Genomic DNA, 16168 nt, shown 5'->3' with positions numbered 1-16168 from the left:
ACATTTCCAAAAGTTGCTCATTTCGGATAGAATTGGCCAAAATGAAAAGGCATCCACAAGACTGCAGATGCACTAGAAGTAAAATAAAACAAATACAGGCTATCTTCAGAATCAGGATCAATGTCACTTCATTCCTATGTTATTTTCATTAGGCCGACTCACTGCACTGACCCTCCTATTTGGTGCATAGTTCGAAATGATCAGTAAGGAATTACAGAGCTCAAATGACAAGTAGCAAAATACATTCAGACTACGCAGTCAACCCAAAAAGAAACTATCCTCTACTCTGGTCTCCCTGCTATAGGAAAGAGGTTGATGGAACCTGAGGGGGCTCAGAAAAGATTTAAACATATTGCCAGGGTTAGAGGGTTTGAGCAACAGGGAAAAGCTGAATAGGTTGGAGCTATTTTCCCTGGAACATCAGAGACTATGGCATGACCATATAGACGCTGATAAAATCATGAGGGTCATGGAGAGGGTGAATAGCCAAGTTCTTTTTCCCAGTGTAGGGGAGTCCAAAACTCGAGGGCATATGTTTAAAGGTGAAAGGGGAAAGGGGAAAGAATTTAAAAGGACCTAAGGGACAACCTTTTCATGCAGAGGGTAGTGCACGGATGGAACGAGCTGGAAAAAGGAAGTGGAGAAGGTTGGTACAATTACAACATTTAAAATGCATTGGGATGGGAAAACAAATCGGAAGCGTTTACAGGGATATGGGCCAAATGTTGACAAATGGGACTAGATTAATTTAGGATATCTGATTAGCATGGCGAAGTTGGACCAGAGTGTGTTTCCACGCTGTACATCTTTGACTCTTCTGTCCTTTAAGACAACCTCACCATCTCCAACCTCCTTTTCCTCATCACTGTTCTTGAATATAATGTCACCTCCCCAAACCCATGCCCATCTTAACGGAAACTCTGTTAGGGTTTCCTCAGTCACATTTTCACCCTGCCACATTACCAAAAAGGCAGAGAGCCCTGCAACATCAACTGAAAACAATTTCAGAATGGGCCCTCATGACCCCAGTTCTACCTTACTGGATGTCTCTCGAATAGTCCACAGACTTTTAGGTTGATGTACTGCTTGTTGACATCCAGTACAGGTTGAACAGAAATTTCCCTAGCCCAGGTAACTTTCTGAAGTTGAATCGAAGCTTTGGATCATATACCCACTCCATCACATATATTACATAGTTCCAAATTTCATAACATTGCTTCGACTTTACCTAACTCAGTTCATCTGTTACCAAAACTATCATCCAGGCCATTTTTCTTAGACTTTATTATTTCCACACTATACTGGAACAGTCCAACATCCCATTGTTTACCTTCCATTAATGAGAGCTCACTAATTTCAGTTTGTGCGTCTTCATTCACCAAGTCCAGGTCATCTATCACTCTCATTGACATTAGTTCTGGTCCAACAGTTTAAATTTAAGATTCTCACGCAGGTTTTCACATCCCTACATGGCCTCAGCTCACCACCCCAACCACCCATGGTGCTGATACTTCTGGTCACTGATGGAGTGGAACCTGTCAGCTCCTACAGACCCTTAGGTTCTGGATCAGTGGTCCCCATGGTAAGCCAATAATGCTGCATAAAATTGGCTAGTTATGCAGCTATTCAACGGGAAAAAAAATCAATTAATTTCTAGCATAGCACATCTACATAATGCTAATTATATTATAGATACCCCATCTGGGAACCTAGAATGAGCTGGAGACAATACTAACTGCAACACAATGGTATCTTTGTACAGGGCGGGGTGGAACATTGACTGCAGATCTGTTTGTGACTGATGGCATGATTCTGCAAACACTTCCAATTCCACAAGACCATGGTAAAGTGGCTGTTTTACTGAACTACTACTGACCTAATGAATCAAATGCCTGGACTATTGATCAGAAGCATCAATTTGAGATTTCTTAAGGCAGCAACAGAACTTAAATTCAATTTCACTAATTTCAGTTCACACATGTCCTTTAGGGAAGGAAATCTATTATCCTCAGCTAGTTTGGCCTATGTGACTCTCGAGGCCATATGTAGCTGATTGCACTTTGAAATGGCCTACAAAACAACAGCACCATTTCTAAGATAGTAAGTCATGAGCAGTAAATGCTGGCTACATCCTGTTAATGAATGTGAGGAAATAAACGATCATTCAATTCCAAAACTGGAAAGAGATCAGTGGCATTGTAAACATAACTGTTGTAGTAATGGCAACACTGACTGATCTGAAGCAGCTCGAAGGTATTTCTTGGCCATTCTTGCAGCATCCACTCTTTGAAAGCTGCTTTTTTTCCAATCCTTACTTGAAAAACAGACCAATCGTTGATAAGCCCAGCCCAAATCACTGAGTCCAAAAACTTAGAAGATCCAAATCTATCAAGGATTTGCTCGGCTTTTGTCAACTTTGAGGTAGCCGACTAGTAAACACTACCATTCCACAAATTAGAATTGAGGTCTACTTAGAAGGATGAGAAATTCTGAAAATAGCTACTTCGGTTGAAATCCAGATGACAGGTGACTGACTGTTCCTTTACTGTTGAGTGGGCTTGAGTCATTTAGTTTGACCCAACTGGGACCTTGGGTTCATGTCACACAACAGGTGACCCCACTGCACGCACACACTTACAGACCCACACACACACACACAAGTTCTTTCTCATATGCTCACATGTACACTGCCACACACGTGCCCTCTCAGACTTATACCCCTATACTCATACATACACCCACTCTCTCAGACACTCATAGCCCCCTCAGAGGTGCACACAAATGTTTGAGGGATGAATTTATACTTGCAGAATTACATTTTATTTTGCTCAAAAACTGCACGAATCCATGGAAGATTATGCAAGTCCCTTTTTTAAAATAGAATCGGTCTGAACAGTGGGGCACAAACAGCCTCACACAGGGCACCTCACATCTTCAATGCATTATCTGAGCCAACATGGCACCTATTGTTAAATATCACTTGACAATCTAACTTTAAATAAAGTTTTGCAATTTACATATGAAAGAACTGAAACCAACATGCTCATTCTAAAAGATTAGACTTAAACAATCCAGGTCTTTTTTATGATTTCAGTTGCATCCCATTGTAAACTTCTGCTAGAAATCCTGTCTTACCATCTTATACCCTACAACTACCTGATGAAGGAGCAGCACTCAAAAAGCTAGTGCTTCCAAATAAACCTGTTGGACTGTATCCCGGTGTTGAGAGATTTTTTTTAACTTTGAGCCATTTAAAGTCACTTTCTTAAACAGTAGCTGAAAACAAAATCATGAGGTTCAAGGGGGAAAAACAACATTTAAAGTTTCAAATGGATTGTAAATAAGACAACAAAATGGATCAGCCTAAAATTTGAATGGAAGCTTCATTTGGTGAAAACCAAAATGGCCTGACTGAATTGCTACAAATGCATGCTTTTTCAGCTTGGCTGCTTTTGATGATTTAATCAAGGTTTAACAGGTTTGAAAGTCATTTGGAATCGCAGTGCAATGCCATTTCATCATTAATTAAGGGATTACCTTGCTGCTTCTTTGATGACATTTTGCACAAATACCATCCGGGTTTCCAAACTACCTTGCACGAGTCTTAATAAATAGAAGATATTTTCATAATCTGAAAAGGGGAGACCATGATCAAATTAGCAACATGCAAAAGAAAACATTTATTCCTTCAGAACACAACATAAGCACTATACATTTGTATCAGTTCATTATTGTGACATATTAGGATGGACATTGAGAGATTCCCTCTAATTAATTTGACATTTGTTTAAAATGAGTGAAATCATACTGAGATTCTGACTGAAGATAGAAATTGTAAAGTGGAAGGGGCTTGCTTTTTACCATTACTATGATTGATTATGAAGATCAGTTCACTACTTGCACACCACCATCCAATTGGTGACAGCAAGATGCAAAATTATGAATATTAGAGCAAATCACTTCAGTAACGGCAAAATGTTACAGGATACTTGGCCCTTTCAGAAGAGCTTTGTCCATTTCAGATTCCACCAATGAATTGCCCAAACTTTACCTTGGCTTCTTACCTACAAAGTTTATTAAGTATTAGAAAACAAATGGAATTAGTGCTCTCCTTTTCTAAAGCAAACATAGCTGTAACAAAAATGCTGCTTTCCGGAATCATGAAGAGTAGGCCGTCCATATCATATGGAGTTTTAGGCTCCAAAAAAAAAGTCAGCAGGTGCTTAGTCTCTTTGGGAGGCTTGAAAACCACATGAAATTTGCACATGATTCTAAGTCATTACCAATGGTTTACGATGATGCTGGACATTTTTTTTAATCATAAAGCTGGATATCTTGTAAACCCTCCAAACATGAAAGGGAAGAATATGTTCAAAATAAGCATCGCTGAGTGGCTAGCAGTGCAGCCCCATACAAATCTATTGAGCAGGTGCCACTTGCGTTGGGAGTAACATATTTCATGAAACTGCTTTTGGAAAGTGGGTTGGGAGAACAATGGATTTGAACAACAAGCAGTTTCTGCATTAATACCATGCACTACCTTGTTAATATTTGGATTTTGCAATTTTCCAATTGCAAAAACCTGATTAGCTCAAGGCTGTAAGAAATACTACAGTACAGGATAGGTGTTGTGGTGGGCTGAGAGACTGAACAACTGACTATGAATAGGTTTAATCACAAAACCACAGGTTTACCACCACTGCACAACAGACAGCAAATAGTGAATAGTTTCGATTTTACACATAGTTGGCTTAAGAAAGCAATCAACTCATCTGAAGAAGAATGATGATGCTGGAAAATACCTACTTATAAATGACCCAGATTGCTTCTTCAGTTACTTGTGATCATTCCTGGCCAATGATTATAGTATATATCAAAATTTACAAGCATAATCAAAAGCAGCAAGATTACCCAGTGTCTCATTTCTGTGTATCAAAATGTGCCACCTTTCCTACAAGAATCAGCTTTCAATTAATAACACTTAAAACACTTGACAATTGCAATTTAGCATTTTTCCAAAAAAATTGCAAACCCCAAAATAAGGCCCTATTCTAAATCTTCAAATTGTAGTCATTTACCAGCCTTGACAGTGATTAGGTTTGGTTTTACACAGACAATAGATTGGCTCATCTGCAGTTCTTTTATTGAACAACTGAACAATATCACCCAAATACTGTTGCGACAACTTTAGTCACAAAATCGCCTCTGATTGCACTACACCCAAGAAAGCCTAGACTGCCCAGAGCACACATTCACATGGGAAAAAGGAAGGAATACAGTCTTGGAGCAAACTGCCACTGAAAATTTATTTTCTTCAGCTCTCCAGGTAAATTCATAGCAACTTTGGCAGATCCAATACATACATGCCCAGGATATCTCAAGAGCTTCAGAGTTATAATATGGCCTTCCATATAATCAATAATGACAAACTGCATGGAGTTCTGCCAAATACTTACTGAAAAAACAGGCTTGGGAGCAGAGAAATCGAATTCTGCAAATCAATACAATAAAACCTGTTGGTGCAGACTTTGGTCAGATTCCAAGCATTATCTTATTCAGAAGAAACCAACTTCAAGTGACAATGGGGTGTCATCATCATCTGCGGTGCAACACTTCCACAAGAAAGGTATGAGGGAGAGTCAGAAATATTATAGCGCAAATGCAAAGTACACAATGTCAACCCCTGGAGTTTGTTTCCATTGACTGCAGGAATTTCATCTCTCCTAAAAAGGGTGCAATTACAGTCTGAGGGGATAACATGCAAGAATGGACTACTCATTGGATGGGAAAATTCACTGCATGTCTACAAAAAACAAGTGCTAGGAATAGACACTGGTCTGACTTTCAGTAACTGCAAATAAAACCTGCACACTCCTTTTACAATTTTGGCAAGATAAGCAGTTCCTGGAATTTCGTGTTATGCCTAATCAATAGTCAGTCTTGCCCAAGTGTATTCAAATCATACCTTGCAAGCTCGAAAATCTAAAAGCTCCGGTCCAAACTCTGAGCAAAAAAACTGGATTTCCCAATTTAAGATCATAAAAGCTGCTGCAAAAAACTGGGGCAGGGCCTGCACAGTTAATGGCAGGGCCACCTGGGGAGTGTCTTTAAACAGACAGACCAAGTCCAGGTACATAGTTCCTTGAAAGTGGTATCATAGGTAGACAGGGTGCTGAAGTTGGCTTTCGCCACGCTTTGCTTCATTCGTCAAAGCATTAAATTTTGGAGTTGGGAGTCATGTTGCAGCTGTACAGGACACTGGTTAAAGTCATTTTTAGAATACACATACAACTCTGGTCACTCTGCTATAGGAAGGAGATTATTACATTGGAAACAGTACAGAAAAGATTGATAGGATGTCACCTGGACTGGAAGGTTGGAGTTTAAAGAGAGGCTGAATAGGCTGGGACATTTTTCCTTATAATCTAAGAGGTTGGGGGGTCACTTATAGGATCATCAACTCGGTGAAGGACGCTCTCTGGATAGTCCGAAACCTGTTGATCTTCCAGCTGGAGGAGTTGACCCCAACTGAGTGTTGCAGGCTGGCACATTCCAAAGTCCAGGACTACGTGTTGAGGGACACGCTGAAGCTGCCGCCAAGGCATGGTGGGGAAAGACCACCGTGTAACATCTGCCTGCCTAGGAAGAAAAGGGGGCCCACGCAATCACCTGGGCTCTGCTGACGCCTCAACAGAAGAGCTGGATAGTTAATGTAGACTTGTATATAGGAAAAATAAATTTCGATGTATGTAAAGCAATGTAATGCGTGCACAAGAATGGTATGACCAACTGTATAGAGATCCAAATAATTTTATGAATAAAGTATATTTTTGAAATTTAAAAAACTGTGAGGGGCATAGATACTGTGAATAGTAAACATCTTATCTCTAGGGCAGGAGAGTCCAAAACTAGAGAGCATAGGTTTAAGGTGAGATGGGAAAGATTTAAAAGGGACCTGAGGGGCAACCTTTTCACAAAGAGGGTGGCGCACATATGGAATGAGCTGCCAGAGGACATGGTAGATGTAGGTACAACATTTAAGAGGCTTTTGGACAGGTACGCGAACAGGAAACGTTGAGGGATATGGGCCAAATGCGCATGTCCGACTCGTATAGTTTCAGAAACCTGGCTAGCATGGAGGAGTTGGACCAAAGGGTCTGTTTCTATGCTGTATGACTCTCAGGAGACTGATCTCCTGTCCTTGACCATATTTGCCACAAGAAAGCTTTCTTTGCTTCTCTAATACATTCAGTAGTTGGCAGGAAAGAAAATAATTGCTGTATGCAAAAACAAACTCACATCTTACCGAGTCATCACTGCTTTAGTCAGCAAGGGTGTAATTCAGTAGTGCTAGGTTAATTTGGCTATTGCTTTTGTTCCTCCTCTTGCTGTCTGGCTGAGTGTAGAAAACAACTTCCTGTCATCACTAAATTTCAGGCAAGGCAAAGCAAGACCTGACCCCTGCTTAAAGTCTAGTGATGGAATTTCCTAAATTAGAGACCAGAATGCCCAGAGATTGATTTAACTGCCCCTGTTCAATTAAACATTAGAACTGAAATTCAAATTTTATAATTGATTTTAGTGTTCCAGGTTACAGAATTGACAAAAAGCAATTACTACTAAACTATCCAGTGATTCAGAGGAGAAAATGACCATCAAAAAATGAGATAACCAGAGTCCAGAGACAGTATATTCCTGTTAGAGGTAAAGGCTGGCAGATATAGGGAATGCTGAATGACTAGGGAAATTGAGGGTTTGGTTAAGAAAAGAAGGAAGCATATGTCAGGTGTAGATAGAATAGATTGAATGACTCCTTAGAACAGTATAAAGGCAGGAAGAGTCTACTGTAGAGGGAATCAGGAGGGCAAAAAGAGGACATGAGATAGCTTTGGCAAATAGAATTAAGGAGAATCCAAAGGGTTTTTATAAATACATTAAGGACAAAAGGGTAATTAGGAAGACAATAGGGCCCCTCAAAAAAAAAATCAGCAAGGCGGCCTTTGTGTGGAGCTGCAGAAGATGGGGAGATACTGAGCGCGTATTTTGCATCAGTGTTTACTGTGGAAAAGGACATGGAAGATACAGAATGTGGGGAAATACATGGCGACATCTTGAAAAATGTCCATACTACTGTGGAGGCAGTGCTGGATGTCTTGAAACGCAGAAAGGTGGATAAACCCCAGGACCTGATCAGGTGCACCCCAGAACTCTGTGGGAAGCTAGGGAAGTGATTGCTGGGCCTCTTGCTGAGATATTTGTATCATCAATAGTCACAGGTGAGGTGCCAGAAGACTGGAAGTTGGCTAACATGGTGCCACTATTTAAGAAAAGTGGCAAGGACAAGCCAAGGAACTATATACTGGTCAGCCTGACCTCAGAGGTGGACAAGTTGTTGGAGGGAATCCTGAAGGACAGGATGTACATGTATTTGGAAAGGCAAGGACTGATTAGGGGTAGTCAACATGGCTTTGTGCGTGGGAAATCACGTCTCACAAACTTGATTGAGTTTTTTGTAGTAGTAACAAAGAGGATTGATGAAGACAGCGGTGGATGTGATCGATACGGACTTCAGTAAGGAGTTTGACAAGGTTCCCCATGAGAGATTGGTTAGCAAAGGCAGATTTCATAGAAGACAAGGAGAACTAGCCATTTGGATACAGAACTGGCTCAAAAGGTAGAAGACAGACTGTGGTGGCGGAGGGTTGTTTTTCAGCCTGGAGGCCTGTGACCAGGAGAGTGCCATAAGGATTGGTGCTGGATCCACTACTTTTCCTCATTTATATAAATGATTTGGATGTGAGCATAAGAGGTCTAGTTAGTAAGTTTGCAAGTGACACCAAAATTGGAGGTGTAGTGGATAGTGAAAGTGGTTACCTCAGATTACAACGGGAACTTGATCAGTTGGGCCAATGGGCTGAGGAGTGGCAGATAGAGTTGAATTTAGATAAATGCTGCATTTTGGGAAAGTAAATCTTAGCAGGACTTATACACTTAATGGCAAGGCCCGAAGGAGTGTTGCTCAACAAAGAGACCTTGGAGTGCAGGCACATAGCTCCTTGAAAGTAGAGTTGCAGGTAGATAGGATAGTGAAGGCGGTGTTTGGTATGCTTTCTTTTGTTGGTCAGGAGTTGGGAGGTCATGTTGCGGCCGTACAGGACATTGGTTAGGCCATTGCTGGAATATTGTATGCAATTCTGGTCTCCTTAACATCAGAAGGATGTTGTGAAACATGAAAGGGTTCAGAAAAGATTTACAATGATGTTGCAGGATTTGAGCTGTTTGGAGAGGTTGAACAGGCTGGGCTGGTTTCCCTGGAGCAGAGGCTGCGGGGTGACGTTATCAAGGTTTATAAGACCATGAGGGGCACGGATCGGGTAAATAGACAAGGTCTTTTCCCTGGGGAGTCCAGAACTAGAGGGCATAGGTTTAGAGTGACAGGGGAAGATCTAAGGGGCACTATTATCACGCAGAGGGTGGTGCGTGTATGGAATGAGCTGCCAGAGGAAGTGGTGAAGGCTGGTACAATTACAACATTTAAAAGGCATCTAGATGGGTGTATGAATAGGACGGGTTTGGAGGGATATGGGCCGGGTGCTGGCAGGTGGGGCTAGATTTGGTTGCGATCTCTGGTCGCATAGATGAGTTGAACCAAAGGGTCTGTTTCCATGCTGCACATCTCTATGACTCTGAGTCGAAGTAACATGTTCAAGGTCACCTGAACGCTCCACTTTTAACTAGCTTAATAGTCAAAAGCACAGTTGTTTCACACAAAGATACTGAACAGACCTGTAGAACAGTGCCAAACCAGTCTGCATGTGACGTGCAGTGGAGCAAGTCTGTTTTATATCAAAAATCAATGTTGAATTTTGGTCAGATTCACACATCTGGCTTTTAACAAGAAAGTATCAAATGGGAAAAGATCTGAGAAGTACGGGGGTTCTGATATTAAAATGGTTGCCCATTTCCAGCGTTAAGTAATTGCATTTCAAAACAGAGATGATAAACTCCAGAGGTGCTACTAACAAGGACTTGAGAAAAGCTGCTGAAATATAACATGTCAAAACAGGTTATGAAAATCTCATCACCTGGCACCATGAAAGGTAAGCCTTACAGGTGTGAACTGATCAAATTCACTTGTGGAAGAGACAATGGATTTCTGAACTAGTAACAGCGGTTGAAAACAGCCATCTGACCATCTATCCATTTACTTGGGCTTACAATTTGAGCTCTGTCTGCTGACTTTTGAATGGTATCTCAGTTTGCTGGCTGAAATATATTGTGACTGGAAAGTGCTTAATTTCTGTAACAACCTTAAGGTAAAAAGGATATTCCAGCCACATTCTGAACAGAGTTGACAACTGAAAATTTTCAAATCCTACAGTCAGGCCAGATGACCAGCTATAACATAAACTGAACTCATTTTTTCATGCCTTCATATTTGACCAGTAACACTCATATCCTTTCCATTGTAGTCGTGTGAGAATTTTGAGTACATGCTTAGTGTTTCGGAGACTTTGATAAACATTTTCATGTTTCAGGCAGGTCTGTTAATAACAATGAAAACAAAGACAGACTAAGAAAACACGTCCTGCTATTGCTCACAAACAGCATCAAAACAGGTAAGCCCCTACACTGGATTAGCAAATTCTAAAACTTCTCAGCTACAATCAAACAGGAGAAAGGAGAGGGAAACTATCACATCCTTCCTCACTTTGAGAGGGGAGGAACAGAATCACAGGGAAAAGCTCCACCACATTTCGGATGACCTCCTGATTACTTTTCATTGAGCTACTGCTTAAAATATCTTTTTTGGCAACTTAAGTCAGAAAATACCTCTTAAGGAACTCAACTTGTGTACACCATCGACAAAATGCAATAAAGTAATTCACCAAGCTCCTCCAAAAGCACCTTTTCAACCCAAGACTACTCCCACCTTGGAGGACAAAGGGCAGCTGATCACAGAAACAGGCCATTTGGCCCAACAAGTCCAAACCGAACGTTCAAAGAGCATCCCACCCTAACTTATTGTCATGCACAGGATAGCAACCACTTCAAAGTACCTTGCCAAGACCCAAACTCTCCTAATTTGGTACAGTACTACCATTCTTTCACTGTTACAGGGTCAATACCCTGGAATTTCCTTCCAAATATCACTTGTGGGTATACCTACATTTCATGAACTGCAGCAGTTTAAGATAGCAGTTTAATACCATTTTCTCCAGGGTAATTAAGAATGGATAATCAATGCTTGTAGATCCAGCAATGCTAACATCCCATGAATGAAGAAAGAAATATACTCCCCAGTCAAGCAGTACGTGATTATAATGACTGGGAACAGCAATAATTAGTATCTGTGTCCAAGTAGCTGACAAGAACTAAATGTAAAATCTTGTGTACTTGGAAAGAGAGTGGAATCTGACTTCCAACACAAGACAGTGACTTTGCATGATTGATACAGAGTCTCGCCAAGTGGAAGAACGACCTCACATATTGAGCAATATACATTAAGATCCGTAACATCCAAGCCCAACAGCTCTGGAGCAGGAACGCAACATTGCTGAATTTGTCTATTGCTGTCAACAAAACTCATTTTGAATAATTCCAACAAGCAGCAGATTGGCTCAGATACTTATGGCCATAAAGTGGAAAAAAGTACATTTTACCTTTAAAAGATACTTACGTCTGCCTGGCTTGCGAATCTCCTTAAAAATTTGTGTCCTTAGCTCTGTATTAGTTTCCTGTTGTTTTGACCTCATAAGTGTTTTAATGGCATTTGGTGAAGACCTGTTCAAAAGTCCATCCTGACATATCCCACTGTCCTTTGATTGTTCATGGTCGAGTTCAACATCGCCAATACAATTATTGTTGACTACTAAAAGACCACTGTCCATCTCATGATTTACTAGTTCTTTTGTAGGCTCCACATAGCCAGCTGTTGAATGGATTGGAGATGGTGCTGACTCAAGTCTCTGGGCTGCAATTTCAACTGGAATTGCGTCTGCAATATTGTTTTCAACATAGTCAACACAGAGAGCCTGGTTTTCTTCAACCTCTGGAAGAGAGAAATACGATACTATAACTTTCTAATGCACATTTAATAAACATAGCTACAAAATGCACTTTTAAACATTACATTACTCATGGTTCTTTCCAAATGTCAGCTTGATTCAGTGTTAGCACTCTCCCCATCATTAAAGAGTTCAAGCCAGGAAAGACTTTTACATATTATTACATTGTCTAAATCGTAACAAAGACATGCACGACCAGTGGTGCTGCCCTTTGAAAGGCATATTGACAAGAGGTCACATCTGCCTGTTTACACTTGAGATTTCAGACATATGTTATTGTCTAAGTCAGTAGTTCACCCAGTATCCTCATCAACATTTGGCCCTCAATCTAACATGACCAAAATACGGTAATTAATCACCTGTTGATTTAAGAATCTTGCTGTGAATGAACAGTCTATGTGAGCTCTTGTGACGCAATGGCAGTGTCTCTGTCTCTGAGCCAGTTTCAAATTGCACTTGTGCTGTCGTTGCATAATAAGATCTCATGGCAGGCGGGACTAGATTGGGTTGGGATATCTGGTCGGCATGAACGAGATGGACCGAAGGATCTGTTTCTGTGCTGAACATCTCTATAACTCTACAACTGGATACTATGTTTGTCAACTGAACCAGAACAGCTACACTTGAGGTGATTACATTGTGAAGGTTTTGGAACGCAGACCAAGTGTTATGCATATACAAATTCTCTCAGATCTATACGATAGATATAACATATCCATAAATATTTCATTTTGCCTTGGGTACATGTCCACCGATTTCTTTGTTCTAACACATTTGGGATCAGAGATCAGGTTCATTTGAAATAGATGACCTTGTTCTGAACACCGAAGTGTAACAGGCATCCAAGGCAAGGTCAAGTCATTTGATTTAATGAAACTGTGCTTTGTAAACATCTGAGCAATTGGCAATTCTACTTCACTTATCTCGAATCAGATTCCTTAGGTCAAGAAATACATAAATTTTTCAGGGCGAATGAAAATTTGGGGACTGTGTTGACCTGTTTTGTTCTGATTAAAGAGTCCATCTGAAACCAGTGAAATAAATAAGAGTGAGTTGTCAAGGAAATCTCCAAACTAAGTTGACTGAGATTGACTGAAGTAAGCTGTGTGTGACAGATAGCAGTGTTTGTTCCCCCTATCTCCCAAGCAGGCAGGGTAGAGTGGCCAAATGACCTACTACAGCTCCTAATTCATATGGTATTCTCTCAGCTATTAACCGAAAGCTCAAGTATCTTGAGCAAGGTTTTTTTTTGGCCTCTAGTAAGATCATCGGACAATGACCAAAAATCCATTTAGTGACAAGGACACCCATTCTGTCTGGGCCTTTACAAGGTAGGAATGGCACTGTACTGGGATTTGAAGAATCCTTTTCACACACTAATAAAAACAAGAGCTTATCCTCAGACGATTATGCCAAATGGTAGCCCTGTCTTGAGCCTGGTAGGAAGCCATCAGTTTTCCCAAGTAGCATTTGCACAAACTTTAACATGCTTCATCCTCAGATCAAGACAAGAAACTCTGGCAAAAAGAGTCATCACATTTTAAATTTAAATTTAGGTGACCAACAGGTTTAACAGCATGAACACTGTATTCTAAAGTAGCTTAGACAGTCACACAACCAATGTCGCATGGCATTACGTGGTCATGAAGTAGTGTACATTTTAAATAGGTGGCCTGGTTTTTTTAAACCATCTTTGTGAACTTAGAAATAATGTTGCATTCTTTTTAGTCACTCCCATGCACTTGTACAGTGTTTGGTACACCACTCAAGCTGGCATTAAGCTCTCCAACATTACGTAAGCAACTGTCTCCATTTCTGATTAACATTAAGTGCATAATTGATTATTCTGACTGCATTGCATAAATCCACCTACAAAGTGTAAATGTCCAAGTGACAATCTGCAAACATTAGAGATCACTGACAATTCAGTGCATTGCCACCACACATTATATGCCTCTAAGTCAGCATGGCAGAGTTAGCGGCCCTAAGATTACAAACAACATAAAAGGCTTTGAGATCAATGAGGAGAAATCAAATATCCCAGGTTTAATGTTAATCTGTGCTAAACTAGTTGATTTCATAGGCGGAAGGGATGTAAAGAGAGTTCTCAAAACTCTTGGAATGAGGAAACAAGGGGGTCATTCAGGGTTGAAGCCACAAGTGAAACATAGGGCATGAAAAAATTATAGTCAAACAATTCCGAGTATGACATTACAAGGAAGGCAGAGGTGACAAGCAAAACTACAAAAATGAGCAAAACTGTCTCTAATATACTCAACAAAAGGAATTGTTATGAAATAAGCATCTCGAGTAAGTTACAGATCACAAGCTACTATATAGCTTAGCTGAAAAATGTGTTGCTGGAAAAGCGCAGCAGGTCAGGCAGCATCCCAGGAGCGGGAGAATCGACATTTTGGGCAAAAGCCCTTCTTCAGGAATGCCCGAAACATCGATTCTCCTGCTCCTGGGATGCTGCCTGACCTGCTGCGCTTTTCCAGCAACACATTTTTCAGCTCTGATCTCCAGTATTTGCAGTCCTCACTTTGTCCGACTATATAGCTTAGGCAGACCATTTCTGCATGTTGCGTTTAGGAACTGAGGATTTAACAAAACTGATCAGTTTTTGCCTTTATTACTTTTAGCAGCAGCAAACACTGCTGTGTCAATCTCTCAACGGTTGCAACAGGCAGTCACAGACATGTCAACTTCATACTCCTGAGTAGTATGGCACATCTATAATAAACCAGCAGAGTCAAGCATATAGATTGCATACCACCTTACCCTGAAGAACAGCTACTGGCTTTGTAAGGTCTGGCTGTGGAACTGGTGAAAAAGGAGGGCCCTTTCCTCCAATGTAATTAGTTGCTGTTAGTGAACGCCCTTTTAATAATGGTGACATACACCGACGCCTTTTTGGAATCCCTAACATGCTCTGCTCCATCGGTCGTTTGTTTCTGTTCTGTGGCCCAGACACAAACTCATCTGCTTCATCAATCATCATTCCCTGCAATGCAAAGGACCGCAATCTTTAATGCTCACAAGTAAAAACATTTTGCAATATAGTAATTATCATCATAATGCATTTCGCTAAGTATCAGCAGATACTGACTTCTCCAGTTAAAGCATAAACTCTTCCTTTGAGTGACTTTTACTTTGAAGATAAAATGTTTACCCTGAAGTAGAAGTTATTTTGCAAGGTGCAGATACTCAATTTCATATTAGTGTGGTATTGTAGCTCAACAAAAGTCTCACTGTTAACAAGAAAGATTTTTTTCTAATGAAAGCTGTAAGTTGCTAATCAAAAATGTATTTTTACTTAAACGTAGTTTGTTACAAAACTGAAATACAAATGCAAACAAAATGAAACCAAGAAAGAACCAAGCATTCATTGAAATGCAAGAATACAAAGTGAGTGAATAGCATTACAAGTTCTGCTAAGATTCCTCAGATTAATCCACTGTGCAAAAGTATAAATACAGCACTGAGATTATTAAATAACCTTACAAATAGTCTTTTGGCAGGACAGAGCTTGAACACTGCAAAAATGACATTTCGTTGCAACATTTTGTCTTATACTTATCAGGACAATTAACAAAATTTCAAAAACAAACATTTTTATTTCAAGAGGAGTGTACCGGCTGATTGTTGGCAAGTAAATTCTGATTAGTTGAATCTTTGCCATGAAGAATGCACCAATTAATGACAATTGACTTATAAATGCCAGGTTTTGTTTACATTTTAAATCAGGTAATTTGACTCTGATCGGGCAGGGAACTACTCTGAAAATTGAACCAATGAATGGTTACCACCCTTCTTCTTGAGTTTGGCCAGGGTTGGTAAATATTGCTCTTGTATAAGGCTGAGATGAACAGATGCTTGATCAGTAAAGTTATCAAGAAAGGACAGTAAAATAGACATGAGCAAAGTCAGATCAGCCATAATTTTACTGAATGGCAGAACAGGCTCAAGAAACTGAACAGCTTACTTCCATCCCCATTTCTTACGGTCTTAAACTCCACAGCTTCATTTTCTCATAGTGGTAAATTACATCAGGTAATCAGACTGTGCGCAATATGGAGGCTGTTTTTAGTCCACAGTCT

At 40.3% G+C, this 16168-nt stretch overlaps 1 protein-coding gene across 2 annotated transcripts in view; it reads right to left on the bottom strand.

Annotated features, from left to right (window-relative positions):
- Positions 1–16168, bottom strand: part of LOC140486000 (integrator complex subunit 6-like) — a 109590-nt gene that overhangs the window by 3864 nt on the left and 89558 nt on the right. For both annotated transcript variants that reach the window (XM_072584512.1, XM_072584511.1), the window contains exons 15-17: positions 14850–15072; positions 11681–12052; positions 3538–3631 (exon numbers count right to left, since the gene is read on the bottom strand). In XM_072584512.1, the coding sequence (XP_072440613.1) occupies positions 3538–3631; positions 11681–12052; positions 14850–15072 (689 nt within the window). The remainder of the gene's footprint in view (positions 1–3537; positions 3632–11680; positions 12053–14849; positions 15073–16168) is intronic.

Source organism: Chiloscyllium punctatum, chromosome 15, assembly GCF_047496795.1.
Source record: "Chiloscyllium punctatum isolate Juve2018m chromosome 15, sChiPun1.3, whole genome shotgun sequence".
NCBI classification, from domain to species: domain Eukaryota; kingdom Metazoa; phylum Chordata; class Chondrichthyes; order Orectolobiformes; family Hemiscylliidae; genus Chiloscyllium; species Chiloscyllium punctatum.
The sequence above is the reverse complement of the archived record's forward strand: the minus strand, read 5'-3'. Positions and strand labels throughout refer to the sequence as shown.